Consider the following 16,834-nt stretch of genomic DNA (forward strand, 5'->3'; position numbering starts at 1 on the left):
TCCTTTATCATACTTCTATGTTCAAAAAGCTGAAGCAAATAGAAGCAACCCCCAAAGGACATTCATGTCAAAAGATCAAATTCTGTATACACCTTATCAATAAAGCATAATGTAGCCTAGCAGATAAGCCGAGAATATGAACGTATTGCGTTTAATTACACTCTTAAATGTTTTTCTCCCAGAAAATCCTTAAAGAAAACGCTTCAGGTGGCTTAATAGTCTATAAGACAGTGATAAAGATGAAATTCTGTACACACCTTATTTAAACCATGTATGAAAAGCAGATGAGCCCAGAATATGAACAGTGTTTTCTTCCCATAGAAACCCATTACTATAAATAAATAATAAACAACATCTGCAAAGTTACAATGCTCAAAGTTCAAAGCAAAGGAAGATATTTGCTTTAAAAGAAATCTGTTTTTTTTAAGGACTACAACAACCCATTCACAGTTTCCTATATCAACAGTGTAAACAACTTTAAATACTCCATCATTTCTGGTCATACAGAAAATAATAATACATCATTCGACTACTTTTATTTGTGTAAACTCACAATAACAAGAAAACGTTGTGCTTTTGTAAAATGAAAGAAAACCACGCTCTCATGGTCTCCGTGAAAGAGAGTGCGTCTCAAAAATGAACTGAAACACAGCGTAGCCTATAGACTAGCCTCACAGACATGAGAAATATACCTTTATAAAGCTTGAAATGTCCACCAACGGAAGAATTGGAATTGGAAAGCAAATATCTGATTTCGTAATCCTGTCCGAAAGGTGCATTTCTCTCTAAAGGCGCATCCACTTTACAGTATGGATATATGTTAAAACACTATAGTTTATTAATAAACAATTAAAATACTTATATTTTTAGACACATTTATTATCATTAGCCTACTTTTGCCGGTGTTTTGCGGCAAGATTTATGTGGAATTGGCTATATTCCTCCATGCACCCAGTATTTAAGCAGAAATGAATATAAACGTGCGATTAGTCGATTAATTGCTTATATGAATGACTAGTAGTCAACTAGAAAAATCTTTAGTCTATGGCAACTCTAATCAATACATGTAGTTTACATTATTTACTTAGTAATTAGTATCCTCTTTACATTAAATTAGTTGAATTAGTTTATTGCTAATAATTATAATAAAATAATAAAATAGTTTAAATTAAGATGCAAAACATATTTATAGCATGCTTATTCCACCACAGACTGTTTTTGAGGAGACAATCAGTTATACATGTGACGATTGCACTGTATCTTGAAGATGTTTGTATTGTAGCCTATCTTCTGTTATAAAAACAAAGATTGACATTTTGTTAACTAAAAAAATGAGCACATAATGTTGTAAAAAATAATCAACTTATTTTCTGTTAGATGTGTTTTGACTACTTTTTGTTTAATTATATCTCTAGGTAATGCCTATTAATGAACAAATCTTATTAATATATTATATGAAAAACATATAGGCTTATATAAATATGCTTTGTTTATGGTTTGTGTGCAGCTTGCAGCGTCGGTTTCCCTTTTTGAATGACGAATATAGATGAATATATCTGCAGAAATAGACAGTTGTCTCATTTACACGCAGACGCAGAACACACATGCTTTTAGCTCTAACACTGAAATTACTTTTCTGAAAACATTTACAATAATAGCCACAATGGCTTTCTTCCACATCACTTGATGTTTCATTGGAGTCTCCATCACAGTATATGGATTCCAGATGATTTTACTATCATTCACCTTAAGAAAACACGGATTCACAGAAGCAACAAAGAAAGGGAGGATTGATATTTCAGTTACACAAACACACACAGAAAAACTCGATTTTTTAGATTATTACTAGAGATCGACTGACAATTGATTTAACTGATAATTTTGACTGATTTACACCTTTCTGCTTTGTATAACAGCTGAAATAACATTTTATTGTCAATAGACCAATTTAATGCATGGCCCAGCACAATGCACCAAACACAAATCATTCTAGCACATATAATTAAACTGAATAAAAAAATCAAAAACAAATCAGTGAGATCAGACAGAACATTGATATCTTCAACACGGTATCATGAAAAACAAAGCACTGAGATTAAAATATAATCAAACAGAAAGAAAAAAATCTTTCTTACAGATAATTTATGCAAAAAAAAAAGAAAAAAGATTCACATCAAATTCAGGCAGAGAAAGATGCAGGCTAAATGTGATTTTAAATCATGTGTCTCTTATAAACACGTTTTTTATGTTTGTGTCTATCACATCTCTCTCTTTAGAAACACACTGTGATCTGACCACAGGATTAAACATCCACAACCAACACACAACAAAACAGTTATCTAATTTAATCATATTTTAGGTAATTTCATGACCAATTTGATGAACTTATTTTCAAATGAGCCTTTAACACTGTATGTCTAAACTAATATTTAAAGAAGAACAAGTGAAGTACTAAAATATACACGTGACATTCAGGCTAATATTTCCACACTGTGCAAATACTTAGATTATAATAAAGATTCAGGGTTGATCTATAAATCAGTGTGAGCACACAAGTTGTCATCAAACATAGAGCTCCGTCTAAAGGGGGATTTTAGAGGCGTTTACAGATGTATACAGTGGATTCATACTGAAGCTGTTGGAAGCTCCTATAACAAAGGCACTTTGATCTCAGGGAACTCAATTTGATCTGACACAATTAATATGGGTTCAGGAGGGCCTAAAGGAAGACACAAACAAAACAGACAGTTAATTCAAATTGAAAAATCAAAAGGAGTAGTGCATGTAATGGGTGAAGATTTTTTGACCAATAAAATATAATTCAAATATTAATCTAAACCTAAATCTGAAGTAAATGTGGTTTTTTTTTTTTTGGTTTTTTTTTTTTTTTTAAAGGAAACTGATTTAGGGCTTCAATAGTATCTACAATTTTATTTACACATCTACAATCTGATTAATCTAATACAAACTTATAGTCCATTAAATATGTTTGACTGTTGATAAAAAATAAGACCATTATTACACTGAAAGATTTGAGTTACTCACAAGAGACAGTAACACTGAATCTCTTGATTGAGGATTTTCCATTTCTGTTGATCAGTAGTTTATATTCTCCAGAGTCTGTGTTTCTGCTATTTCTGATGGTCAGAGATCCAGTCTTCTTGTTCAGCTCCAGTCTGTCTAAGAATTTCTCATCTGCAGCATCATCATATACATTGAACTCGCTGGTCTCTTCTTTGATTTCACCTATGAGAGAGTTTTTTTTATCTCCATACATCCACTTTATGTGATCATCTTTCTGTATTTTAATACCACTGTCAAGAGTGACAGACTGTCCTTCAATCTTCAAATTTATCTTCACTCCATCTGCAAAATCAGAAGAACAAAACTAACAATTAGAGAAAGGAACAAAATCATAGCAGATCATTTGCATCACTTGTTGACCATAAAACAACAAACTTATTAATTTAATAGTTTCAAACCTACATTCAATTTTTCAGTAATGAAGTGGTACTTTTACAAAGTAGTTAAATACAATTTTCCACTTCTGATCTGTTACTAGCTCTAAAATGACTAATAAACTAGATCTACTGTATACACAAGAGCAAAATCATGAAAAATGTATTGAAATACAGAAAAAAAAAGTACAGAATAAGAATAACGGACAGTTGAATTATTGAAAAATACTGAAATGGAATATATTCAGTTAAAAAGTTTTGGGTCAGTATGATTTCTTTTATTATGTTTTACAAAGATTCTTATATTCACCAGGCTGCATTATTGATAAAAAATAGTCATACTGTTAATAAAATGGGTGTTAAAAATGATATACACGTTTATTTATAGTTCATCAATCTAAAGCAGAATACAGCACGAGTGCCGTCTTTAGTACTCTACTGTAGCACAATAAAGCTAATTATTTTTTCTCTTTCTGTGTCAGCTGAAATACTTACACTTTTGTCTGTTTTGTTTACGCTTCCAATAAAGACAGTAAAACAGGCCCGCAGCTGAAGTCAAGACCAGCAGTGCCAAGAATACAGAAACACATATTATTACTGTTATATCACCAGAACGGAGATGCTGTGGAGGTCCTACACGTGAATCTGTAGTGAATGGGAGACAGTCATTAGTCTGATCTATAACAAACATTATAAAACATCAGCAAATTGGAGATAATATAAAGGAAAACTCATTCAGGAAAGCTTGTTCAGAGATTCAGGGGTGTTACACTTTATGATCCAAATATTTGAGTGCTTCCTTTACAGTTTTTGTAATTATCAGATTTTTTAAAGGTGCAAGAAATGGAAAATCAAATCTGCCTTGATATTAAGACATGTAAGAGGTTGCCCTAAAATAAAAACATAGGCCTACTGCAAGTTTCATACCTCAAAGATACCTATCCAGCTTAAAATATGTGTTTTTGTTAGGGGTGTAACGATACAGGTATCCGTACCAAAAAAATTCTGTATGTGGTAAGTTTTATATCTTCATTTTAATGAATCAATATCAATTCTTAAATACCATCCATAAAATCGATATTTTAGTCATAATAGATATATGTGGTTCCGTTTTTGTTGCATAATCATGTGATTATTGTGATGGTGACAAATCATGAAAATGAACATGCTTGCAAAGGAGATAGACATGATGTATAGTTTAATATTGAGTAAAAGCTCGTTTTTCAAACATGCCACAAGAAAAACAAATATATTAAACTATTGTAAACCTATGTGAAAATGTAGGCTACTTAATGACTCAATAATACTCACCAGTGACAGAAACACTGTATCTCCTAATGATGCTGAATCTGCTGCTGCTGATCTGTAGTTTATATTCTCCAGAGTGTGTGTTTCTGGTGTTCATGATGGTCAGAGCTCCAGTCTGATGATCCAGCTTCAGTCTGTCTCTGAATCTCTCTTTACACTGAACATCTGTACAGATCTTACTCTGATCTCCAGTGATTTCAGCGATGAGAGTTTCATTATGATCCCACATCATCACATCATTTTTTATTTTTATTACACCAGTGTATAAAGTGACAGATTCTTGCTCCTTCACTGACTTTCTCTTCACTTCATCTCGTTCAGCAGCAGAAACACCTGAAACACAATGATGATTGGAGGATCTTTTAGGGAAAAACTCCACAATAAGAAATAACTGACAATTATTGAGCATATCCATTTCCTGGATCTTGAGAAATTTTTTTTTTTCTTATTTACTTTAAAGAAAATGTATACAATAGTTAATAATTTTACTAGGAGCTTTTTGAAAAATAATATTTTCTTGTGATCATGTGAATTTATCCACATTTTGTGCTTACAAACACAGTTTACGTGCTTATTCACATTAAATTCTTTGCACTTTGGATTCCTGCTGAACTAAAACAAATAGAGCATAAAACAGATGATTAACCCTCTGGTGTTGGTTTTAAAATTGTTATAAATGTCTACTTCATCTGAATGGTACGAAACGTGTGTATGTAACACAAAGCAAGTTTTTGCAAATACATGAAATAAAATCAATAATTCAGCCACAATGCAGTAAAAAACAGACAGCAAAGAAGGGGTTACACTCATGAAGAGTACAAAACAGACACACCCACTTAAAAGCACACGCACACAGACACACACACACACACACACACACACACACACACACACACACACACACACACACACACACACACACACACACACCTTCCAGCTAGTGACATAATTGCACTTTATTTGTCAATTTATTACATTTAATGTTTAGGTATATGAATAATAAAACAAACACATGTGTGATAAACTGCAAGCATAAGGTTAGGAGGAAAACTATATATAGAAATACAACCCCAAATCAGAAAAAGTTGGGACACTGTACAAATTGTGAGTAAAAAAGGAATGGAATAATTTACAAATCTCATAAACTTATATTTTATTCACAATAGAATATAGATAACATATCAAATGTTGAAAGTGAGACATTTTGAAATGTCATGCCAAATATTGGCTCATTTTGGATTTCATGAGAGCTACACATTCCAAAAAAGTTGGGACAGGTAGCAATAAGAGGGCCGAAAAGTTAAATGTACATATAAGGAACCGCTGGAGGACCAATTTGCAACTTATTATGTCAATTGGCAACATGATTGGGTATTAAAAGAGCCTCTCAGAGTGACAGTGTCTCTCAGAAGTCAAGATGGGCAGAGGATCACCAATTCCCCCAATGTGGAGCAATATCAGAAAGGAGTTTCTCAGAGAAAAATTGCAAATAGTTTGAAGTTATCATCATCTACAGTGCATAATATTATCCAAAGATTCAGAGAATCTGGAACAATCTCTGAAGCGTAAGGATCAAGGCCGGAAAACCATACTGGATGCCCGTGATCTTCGGGCCCTTAGACGGCACTGCATCACATACAGGAATGCTACTGTAATGGAAATCACAACATGGGCTCAGGAATACTTCCAGAAAACATTGTCGGTGAACACAATCCACCGTGCCATTTGCCGTTGCCAGCTAAAACTCTATGGGTCTAAAAAGAAGCCATATCTAAACAGGATCTAGAAGCGTAGGCGTTTTCTCTGGGCCAAGGCTCATTAAAAATGGACTGTGGCAAAGTGGAAAACTGTTCTGTGGTCAGACAAATCAAAATTTGAAGTTCTTTTTGGAAAACTGGGATGCGATGTCATCCAGACTAAAGAGGACAAGGACAACCCAAGTTGTTATCAGCGTTCAGTTCAGAAGCCTGCATCTCTGATGGTATGGGGTTGCATGAGTGCGTGTGGCATGGGCAGCTTACACATCTGGAAAGGCACCATCAATGCTGAAAGGTATTTCCACCTTCTAGAACAACATATGCTCCCATCCAGACGTCGTCTCTTTCAGGGAAGACCTTGCATTTTCCAACATGACAATGCCAGACCACATACTGCATCAATTACAATATCATGGCTGCGTAGAAGAAGGATCCGGGTACTGAAATGGCCAGCCTGCAGTCCAGATCTTTCACCCATAGAAAACATTTGGTGCATCATAAAGAGGAAGATGCGGCAAAGACCTAAGAGAGTTGAGCAACTAGAAGCCTGTATTAGACAAGAATGGGACAACATTCCTATTCCTAAACTTGAGCAACTTGTCTCCTCAGTCCCCAGACGTTTGCAGACTGTTATAAAAAGAAGAGGGGATGAAAGTGGTAAACATGGCCTTGTCCCAACATTTTTGAGATGTGTTGATGCCATGAAATTTAAAATTAACTTATTTTCCCCTTAAAATTATACATTTTCTCAGTTTAAACATTTGATATGTCATCTATGTTGTATTCTGAATAAAATATTGAAATTTGAAACTTCCACATCATTGCTTTCTGTTTTTATTCACAATTTGTACAGTGTCCCAACTTTTTCTGATTTGGGGTTGTAAATTATTTAAATGAAAAGAGCCTTAAGATAAATGCTTCAGATAAATAAGGTGTTGGGCTGCAAATTATCTTTATTCATTTGAAATTGCCCTTTGACATCCATCCTATGATGTGATTCAAAATAAAAAGGCTTAAGAACAAGAGAAAAAGCTAATATAACTGTTTAAGACAGAAATAGCAATTTCCACAATGACATACATTATCCATATTTCATGTACATTATATTACATTAGGGATGTCAAACTATGATTGACACGCGTGAGTTTTCACAATTCCTAATTACAATTAATAATTTTCAAGCACTAACTAGCGAGATTCAATAATTGGAGACTGAACCTTTTTCGTACTCCATGCGGATCATAAACCATTGAAATTGGTTGAGAAATCTAAATGTTATTGTTCATTTTTGTCCAGAAAAGCCGCAGCTCCCTGTTTACTTGTATTTGTTTAGTGCGGTCTTGCCCAGAATAATATGGCCGACTCGTTGACGTATCACAGCAACGGTCAAAACCGGCCGATGGGGCGTCTATGTATTTATTGGCTGCATCCGAAAACATAGGCACTAGGCAGTGACTTGTTGCTTCGCTGCTCTATCAGGCAGTGACTTTGCAGGCAGTGTCTGCACTCGAAGGTTTCTCACGAAATTGATTTCAGACAGACTTCTAAGGTAGTGTTATGGTTTAATGATCTACAGCAAAATAGAGCGAGCTTTGGTGAAAACTAAGTGGATATTTCTCGCTAGAAATTATATCATAAGTGTAAAACTTTGATCAAAAATATACATTTGCACACAAACTGACGATCAGCCGCAACTTTCAGACGCCATGCATGTTTATTTTTCTAGCTCAGCCATCACAGAATGGAAAGCACATTACTGTGGGATATCAAAGGCAGCGAAGGATAGATCTATTCTGCCTTCAAAAATCGATCAGATGAAGGAATCTCGAGAGACAGGAAGTGAAACAAACATTGCATTCGGACATGTCTTGATGCCTTTTGATCTTGAAATCCGTCCTCTTAAAGCAGCATTTATCAATTTTCGGATGCAGCCCTTATATCTAGGTTTACGCCTACTTGAACACTTGGGCCAAATAGAGGAAATACGTCATGCAAGTAGACAAGTGGTTGAGTGCAAAGACCTCAAGTGTGGGTATTTGGACAAGGCATCGGACTTCAGTGAAAGTTACATTATTACGCCATTATATGGTGGCAAAAACTGTATGAGTGAGTCAGAACAAGGAAGTTGTTTTAGAGCTATCATTGAACATCTTTTAAAAAGGCAAAGCAATCACTTCCTCAGCGGATATTCAAACATTTTATTTATGGATATTATGGACATCAACCTGAAGAATGAATGCTATATCAGATGCAGATAATACACTCGTGTAGTGGTCCTCTCTCTCAAAATACCATAATACTTTAATCTAATAATGTAGGCCTATTTCTTCGTTACTATAGTTCTAAAGTGACGTTTTAGAATTAGTAACGGAGCAGAGGCTTGGGCTCAACTGTCAAACACTCAGTTGTTTCTTTTTTATTTACTTACTTTTGCAGTCGAACTGGTGTATAAACTCAATATCACACTCACAGCCGTGTTTATATACAGCCATATCACACTGCTATACGTGTGATATTGCTCATATAACCTGCTTGTAAGCATCAGTTAAATGACTCACCATGAACAGCAACAATGAAGGTCTTTTCACTGTGTCTGCTGCTGATGATCTCTAGATGATAAAGTCCAGCATCTGCAGTGCTGATGTTCATGATGGTCAGAGATCCAGTCTGATGATCCAGCTCCAGTCTGCCTCTGAATCTCTCAGTGCCTTTATTACACTGAACATCTGTATAGATCTTACTGAGATCTCCAGTGATTTCAGCGATGCGAATGTCACTAAAATACCATCGAATCTTCTCCTGTTGGTTTGTTTGAACACCAGTGTTTAGAGTGACTGAATCTCCCTCCATCACTGACACTGACACTTTATCAACATCAGACACACCTGGAGAATTAATACACAGTTAATCATAAATCATGTCTGAGAAAGTGAGATAAAATTATACAACAGGAAATTGATGTGAAATGCTTTTATATTTACAGATTATAAAAACTGTACAAAAATATCAAAATATCAAATAAACAGCTAAAGATCCACACTGATTCACTGCATATCAAACAAGCCATATCCTGATATTGCCCAGAAAATAGCACAGAAATATTGCATTACTGAATTCATAAAACCAAGAATGTATTTCATATTCTTCATTAATACTACTGAAAAACACAATAGGCCTAAGTAAAATTTACTTAATTTATCTTAGGCAAGATTTTTTTAATTCTTGCCTGAAATAACTTTTCCATGAAGCTTTATTTCTCTCTCTCTCTCTCTCTCTCTCTCTCTCTCTCTCTCTCTCTCTCTCTCTCTCTCTCTCTCTAAAAAGTGGTTTGTTTTCATTTCTTGAACCATAGTTCCAAGAATTTGAAAGAAATGAAAGAGATAGAGTGTGTGAGAGGGAGGGGGGGAAGGGAGGGAGGGGTACGGGTTAGGTTGGTTTATGAGGACACAAATGTGTATAATGGCATGGCTATTACAACATTTGTGAGTTTGTATCCATTTAAGAAAGTTAGGTCAACATTTAAACCCCTTCATGTTATGATAATGGCGATCTCTCTGAAGTAGCACCGATATCAAGGTAAAACTGTAATATAAATATCATCTTAATAATAGATAGACTATATTGTCTTCTATACTTATATTCTTTTATTAATGTTATAATTGAGAGGATGTGTTAAATCTCACTGCCTGGATATCAGTCACTGTCAAAGGAGCATAGTCTAAGAGTGTAATAGGCAGTATTTTGTATTTGTCAGTTGTTGTAATTTGATATTACACATTCAAGGGAGAGGTGCGTTTAGAGTCAGCTGACTTTCCATGTACTGGGACATAAGACAAACAAAGTCTCCACACTCCAAGAGGTTCCATTTACTGTATTGCAGGATATCAACAAAGTCTGTTTTCATAAAAGATTTTAATAAAAAAAAAAGTGTCTTCATTTGGAGCATATATAGACATTCAAATGAAACATCTAATCCATCTATCACTCCATTTAACAAATCTGCCTTCTGTATCTTTATGAACTGCAACAGATTTAAAGTTCAAATATATATGAACTGAAGTACAGACTCCTCTTTCCTAATTTATGGGATGTAGTAAACGTTGTCTGTTTAAGACCTTTTTAATTTCTTATGTTCTGAATGTCAACATACATTTGTGCTTTTTCATTTCTTTTAGTCAGAAGTAGTTTGCTATAAAAACATGAATTTGTGCAAGTTAGATTGACATTTGTTAGATTATGTTCAGTTTCATGCATTAAACTCATTTCATGCTTTGAGGCCAAACCAATTTAGATATACATACATTTTCTTTTGCATTAAGGCTTATATTCTGGAAATGTATATTAATTAGCCAAATAAATCAATTAAACAATTTAACTGTATGACATTTGAAGTAAAATGTGACAAAATATCCCTTTTATAGCACAAGACTCTGGGGAATATAATTTAAAACTTTACATGTATGTATTCTAAACAAAGCCATTAAACTCCAAGACCATTTGACCAAAAGGTATCAAACCCAATGTAAATTACTAAGAATATTATTTGAGATTTCTTTCTTCCTTTAATTTTTTATAACTACGTATATTGCATCCATTTAAACCTATTCAACTCCAAAAGGGCAAAAATATTCAGAATATATTTCCCTAAAAAAAACAAGCGTTGTGCTAAATAGGGAATTGGGCTATGAATGGGATATTTTATGAGGTTTTCAGTATTAGTGTGATGTCAGAACATTACAGTATATAGTTAAATAGGGCTAATTAATTGTTTATTAAATCTTATCTTTTATATTTCAACTTTCATTCAATGCTTTTTGAAGTAACAACTTAGCCAGGCTGGGAGACAAACTGAAACCAGCACAGCAGGTTAGGGTGGTTTGAACAGGGAAACATCTACTAAATGTTTCTAATGACTATTTAGTCAATAGTTTTTCTTACTGACCAGAAAAGAGATTTAACAAATAAATATTACCTTACCTTGCATGAAGAGTGCAAACACTGGTAACAAACTAACAAAAACAATAGTTTTTGCCATGTTTCTTCTAACAATCTGCCTGTTTCCCCATGTACCAGTGTTACAATGTATTAATTTCCTGATACAGTCCAGGGCCGGGTTTCCCGATAACGATGTATCTTAGCTCTTAAGAGCGCTTTCTACGTGCAAGGTTACGAACGCTCGCAGCAATTCCACGAGCGTGTCCCAAAAATGCACTTAACATGAACGCGCGAGAATGCGCTCTACGTGCTACTTAAGAGTCGCTGTCCATTCGTGAAGTGCTGAAACATAACCTTATATGGAACGTTTAACCTAATAATTGTCATCTGTTGTGGATTAGCAATCAAGACAAGTCTATATAAAGCACCTACAGGCGGAGGCACTGACAAAATAGCTAAAAAAAATTAAAAAAAAAAGATTCCTTTCAAAAAGATGAAATTAATGTCCTTTTAGAGGAGATAGAGTGAAACAAAGATGTAATTTTTAACAGATTAAAAGGATTTATTTTATTTATTTTTTGTTCATTCATTTAATTTTGATTAAAATTATTAGATTAAATTATTTCTATTTTTTGTTTTGTTTTCTGACCTTTTTAATTATTTAATTTATACATTAATTTAACCAACAACAAAAAAAGAACAATAAAGTACAATCAAACCTTATATTATAATCACATTGCATTTGAATAAAGTTAAAGGTGTAATCTGCCGGTTGTCCTGCAGGTGTCCTCATAAATCTGTCTTCTTACGATGAACTTGGTGATGTACGATTACTCCAGAGCACTCGTAGATCTACGAAGATTTTCAAGTGCTACTTAAGCTACGATGCTTTTGGGAAACAGACCGTAATATTAAGATCAGTCGTACGATCGTTTTTACGATCAACTTAGGCTTACGATGCTTTTGGGAAACGCAGCCCTGATTTGTACCTGTGGGTGTGTCTCTGTGGTTGTGTGTGCTTGAGACAACATTCATAAGAATGGAAATTAGAACATAAGAATGGAACGCCGTGCTAAGTGAGCTGGGCCGGGTTTCCCGATAACGATGTATCTTAGCTGTTAAGAGCGTTTCCCAAAAATGCACTTAACATGAACGCGCGAGAACGCGCTCTACGTGCTACTTAAGAGTCGCTGTCCATTCGCGAAGTTCTGAAATGTAACCTTATATGGAATCGTATTCTGAACGTTTAACCTAATAATTGTCATCTGTTTTGGATTACCAATCAAGACAATCAAGTCTATATAAAGCACCTACATACAGGCGGAGACACTGACAAAATGGCTGAACAAAAAAAAACAAGAAAAGATACCTTTCAAAAGGATGAAATTAATGTCCTCTTAGAGGAGATAGAGAAAAACAAAGATGTTATTTTTGCCAGATTTAAAGGACACCATACTAATAAAGAAAAACAAAACATCTGGGAGGACATTGCTACCAAACTAACTGCAACCAGGGGTGTTCAAAGGTCAGGGAAGGAGGTCCGCAAGAAGTGGCAGGATTTTGCAAGCCTGGCAAAAAGGAAGAGGGCACTGCAGAGGACTGCAATTAAAAAAACAGGTGGTGGGACCAATGAGTCCCCCCTTCTTACAGCCGAGGAAGAAAAGGCATTGTCAATACTTGGCACAAGTGCTTCAGATGGAATTAGTGGTGGTATTGACATCCATGGAGGAGTAGGGATAACTCAACCTGAGCCTGAGCCTGAACCTGAGTCAGGTCCTTCATGCTCAGAGGAACCATCAGTTTCATCTGCCATCTCTGAGCACCCACCATCTCCTAGTCCTCCAAACAACCCTCCCAGGCCTCAGCCTCCATCTTCAGTGGTCCAGACTGCAGCCACAACACCTCAGCAGTTTGAGAATGTCTGTAGCTGTAGTCAGGACCTAGTGCAGCTGGAGAGAGAGAAACTAGATGTCTTGAAAGACATTAGGCAATGCCTTCAAGAAGCCAATGAGAGAGACAACAACTTCCAACAGCAGCTCATTGAGCTCAAGAAGGCCAAACTGGCCTTAGAAGAGAGGAGGCTTGCACTAGAGGAGATGAGTTTTGCAAGGCCCTCAATTTCTGTGCCAATTATCTTGCCAGAAGACACAGGTAATTTGATTTATTGTTTCAGTCATTTATTGTGCAATGTGAAATGTTTTCTATATGTAGTTATGACTCATCTCACTGTACAATGTATTTTGCAGGTCATGGGGAACTGAATAACCCAAATTAATAAAACTATGCAATGTTTTTTATTAATAAAGCTATATGCAGTGTTTTTGATGTCCATGTGTTTGTTGAACCATGCACACGAGGCCTAAGACCATATGAAATACTATAGTAATTGTTATGAGTTCTTCCAAATGTTTCTGAAGTAAATGGCTAATGGTTGATGATTATTTTCAGACATAAGCATTTAAGTTTCAATATTATTAATATAAAGTCTATATATTTAGCGTGTACTTGTGTACATGTGTACATGTACTTCATCTAGCCAAAACATTTCTACAGGTATAGACAAAAAAAACAACAACAACATTTTTTACCAGTACTGTTCTATGTATACATTTTTATAATAAGCACAATTTTCCATCATTATGAACAGAGGATAGATTAAAGGAATATGTAATCTATACAATTTCTAAGCATGCCACACCTTCACTTTCTTCAAGGTAGGGCCTAATGTCATTACTGAAATTGATGATAGGCAGTGGGATGTGAACATTATCACAGCCTGATAACCTTCACATGGTTTCTTCAATTAAGCTAGGATTAGTATAGAGTTTACACCTCACTAGACTTGCAGAGGAAATCATGGCTGCACTACACCGTGTTCTTCAATTGAGGGTCAGAGAAAGACAAAGACAGAGACGACCACGAAGTAGACTGGTGACTTTAAATGCCTTCATCAGACAGCATCAAAACCCCTTGGATATCCTTGATGACATGGCTATAATAAGGCGATACCGTCTGCCAAGAGGACAAATAGCCCAGTTGCTAAATAGCATTGGACCTCAGCTGATGCGTGCCACCAGGAGAAATTTTGCCTTGTCCCCTGAAATCCAACTCCTATCAGCCTTGAGATTTTATGCAACAGGCAGTTTTCTCCAGGTACTTGGTGATGGGCTTGGACTAAGTAAGGCATCAGTTTCAAGAGCTGTTCAAGCGGTCACCAATGCATTACTTCCACTTGCTGTGGAACACATTAAATTTCCAGCATCAAGACAGGACATCACAGAAATACAACAGTATTTTTTAACACATCATCACATCCCACAGGTCATTGGAGTGATCGATGGTACCTTGATCCCGATCCTTACACCATCTGTGGATGGCCATGTATATATATGCCGCAAAGGCTATGCAGCTATCAACTGCCAGGTGATCTGTGACCATAAGGGTTTGATTACAGACATTGTGGCAAGGTGGCCCGGAAGCACACACGACTCCTTCATGTTCACCAATTCATCTGTTGGTCAGGAGGCACAAAACTCACAGGGACAGTGGAGGCTGCTTGGGGACAGTGGTTACCCACTGAGGCCATATCTCTTCACGCCTGTGGCTAATCCTATGAATAACAGGGAGACCAATTTCAACGAGGCACACCGTGTTGCACGTAGTATTGTGGAACGCACAATAGGGAGGTGGAAGATGCGCTTTCGGGCAATTCACCAGTCCAGCGGTGGTCTTTTGTTTGCTCCACAAAAGTGCTGTGCAGTAATAATAGTAACAGCTATGCTGCACAACATTGCAGTGCAGATGAGAGTGCCCTTACTTAACAGGGAGGAAGATGAAGAGGTGGAGGAGGAGGAGGAGGATGTGGAGGACGAAGATGGCATGGGACCACATGGCCAACCAAGAAATGCCCAATACATGGCTGGTTTTCGTGCACGTCAGCAAGTCATTGACAGATTTTTTTGAATTCATCTCTATTTTGCCCAGTCTTTGAAGCAAATTTCCCACATTACTTCTTTTATGATTTTTTTTTTTTGTTCATTCATTTAATTTAGATGTGTTTTTTTTAATCTTTTTTTCCCGTTTTTATTTATTTCATTTATAAATTCATGTAAACAAAAAACGAGTACAATAAAGTGTACAATAAAGGACAATCAAAATATTATTATGTTACTCACGTTGCAGTGTGTTAAATCTAGATAAAAGTGTAATCTGCCGGTTGTCCTGCAGGTGTCCTCATAAATCTGTCTTCTTACGATGAACTTGGTGATGTACGATTACTCCAGAGCACTCGTAGATCTACGAAGATTTTCAAGTGCTACTTAAGCTACGATGCTTTTGGGAAACAGACCGTAATATTAAGATCAGTCGTACGATCGTTTTTACGATCAACTTAGGCTTACGATGCTTTTGGGAAACGCAGCCCTGGTTGATAGGAATAACGTTTGTGAAATCTAACGTAGCACGGCGTTCGTGGCTCGATTAGTCGAGACTGTTTTCCAAAATGGATCCTGCATGTAAACGCGTAATATACTTCTTATTAAACTGTCTGTACACTTACAAATTGAAGTTCTCAATGCTTCGGTTTGCATGTAGGGACCCTCATTATGCTACCGTGTTAGTGTGAGGCTATTTTGAGCCTTGTTAGTGGTATTAACTAGCGATTTACTTTTACTTACTCTGTGCCCCACATACAAGTGTTAAAAGATAATCTGTTTTTTTTAAGATACAACTCTTTACATTCGATTTTCATAAAAACGCATGCCAGGGAACGATTGACTCAGTAACCATGTGTTAATTACCCCTAGGTTCATTTTTCACTGGATTTGTCCTTTAAATGCTTGACACTGAAATGGCATTACTACAGTATTTCAAACCGTTTCCAATTTTAGAATGAGCTCATCATGATCATCAACATGATGTTCTGGGTTCATTCTGATGCCGGTGAACCCATGGTGCTTTGTGTTACTTGACACTGCTATTGCTGTAATAAACTTCATGTTTGAGATCTTCGACTTCCACATAATTTTTTCTTACGGATAGTTCACCCAAAAATGAAAATGAGCCCATGATGTACTCACCCTGAAGTCATCCTAGGTATTATATGACATTTCTTCTGTCAGACGAATACAATCAGAGTTAAATTAAAAATGTCCTGGCTCTTCCCAGCTTTATAATGGCAGTGAATGGCAGTTTCTGTTTTGAAGTCCATAAAAGTGCATGTATCCATGATAAAAGTGCATCTATACATGATAAAAGTGCATCTATCCATGATAAAAGTGCATCCATTCATGATAAAAGTGCATCTATCCATCATAAAAGTGCATCTATCCATCATAATTGTATGCATGGCATCTACTTTGTATTCTTTATAAAGCA

General features: G+C 35.8%; 3 protein-coding genes across 12 annotated transcripts in view; 1 reads left to right on the forward strand and 2 right to left on the reverse strand.

The window, feature by feature from the left end:
• Positions 1 to 16,834, forward strand: part of LOC309476219 (uncharacterized protein) — a 169,890-nt gene that overhangs the window by 43,613 nt on the left and 109,443 nt on the right. The window lies entirely within an intron of this gene.
• The window catches only part of LOC309476022 (uncharacterized protein), a 157,047-nt gene that overhangs the window by 17,278 nt on the left and 122,935 nt on the right, over positions 1 to 16,834 (reverse strand). The window lies entirely within an intron of this gene.
• On the reverse strand, positions 1,373 to 11,613 carry LOC309476070 (uncharacterized protein). 2 transcript variants are annotated; one of them, XM_082139228.1, is made up of 6 exons: positions 11,501 to 11,613; positions 9,082 to 9,408; positions 4,770 to 5,099; positions 3,954 to 4,007; positions 3,046 to 3,366; positions 1,373 to 2,719 (listed from the first exon to the last, which is right to left on the reverse strand). In XM_082139228.1, exons 1-6 carry the CDS (start codon positions 11,556 to 11,558, stop codon positions 2,649 to 2,651), a joined length of 1,161 nt encoding a protein of 386 aa, XP_081995354.1. In that variant the 5' UTR covers positions 11,559 to 11,613; the 3' UTR covers positions 1,373 to 2,648. The 2 variants fall into 2 exon arrangements, with proteins under 2 accessions (XP_081995354.1, XP_081995353.1); XM_082139227.1 differs by having other exon boundaries at positions 1,398 to 2,719; positions 3,954 to 4,103.

The sequence above is a fragment of the Leuciscus leuciscus genome (genome assembly GCF_965113295.1).
Source record: "Leuciscus leuciscus genome assembly, chromosome: 15".
NCBI lineage: Eukaryota > Metazoa > Chordata > Actinopteri > Cypriniformes > Leuciscidae > Leuciscus > Leuciscus leuciscus.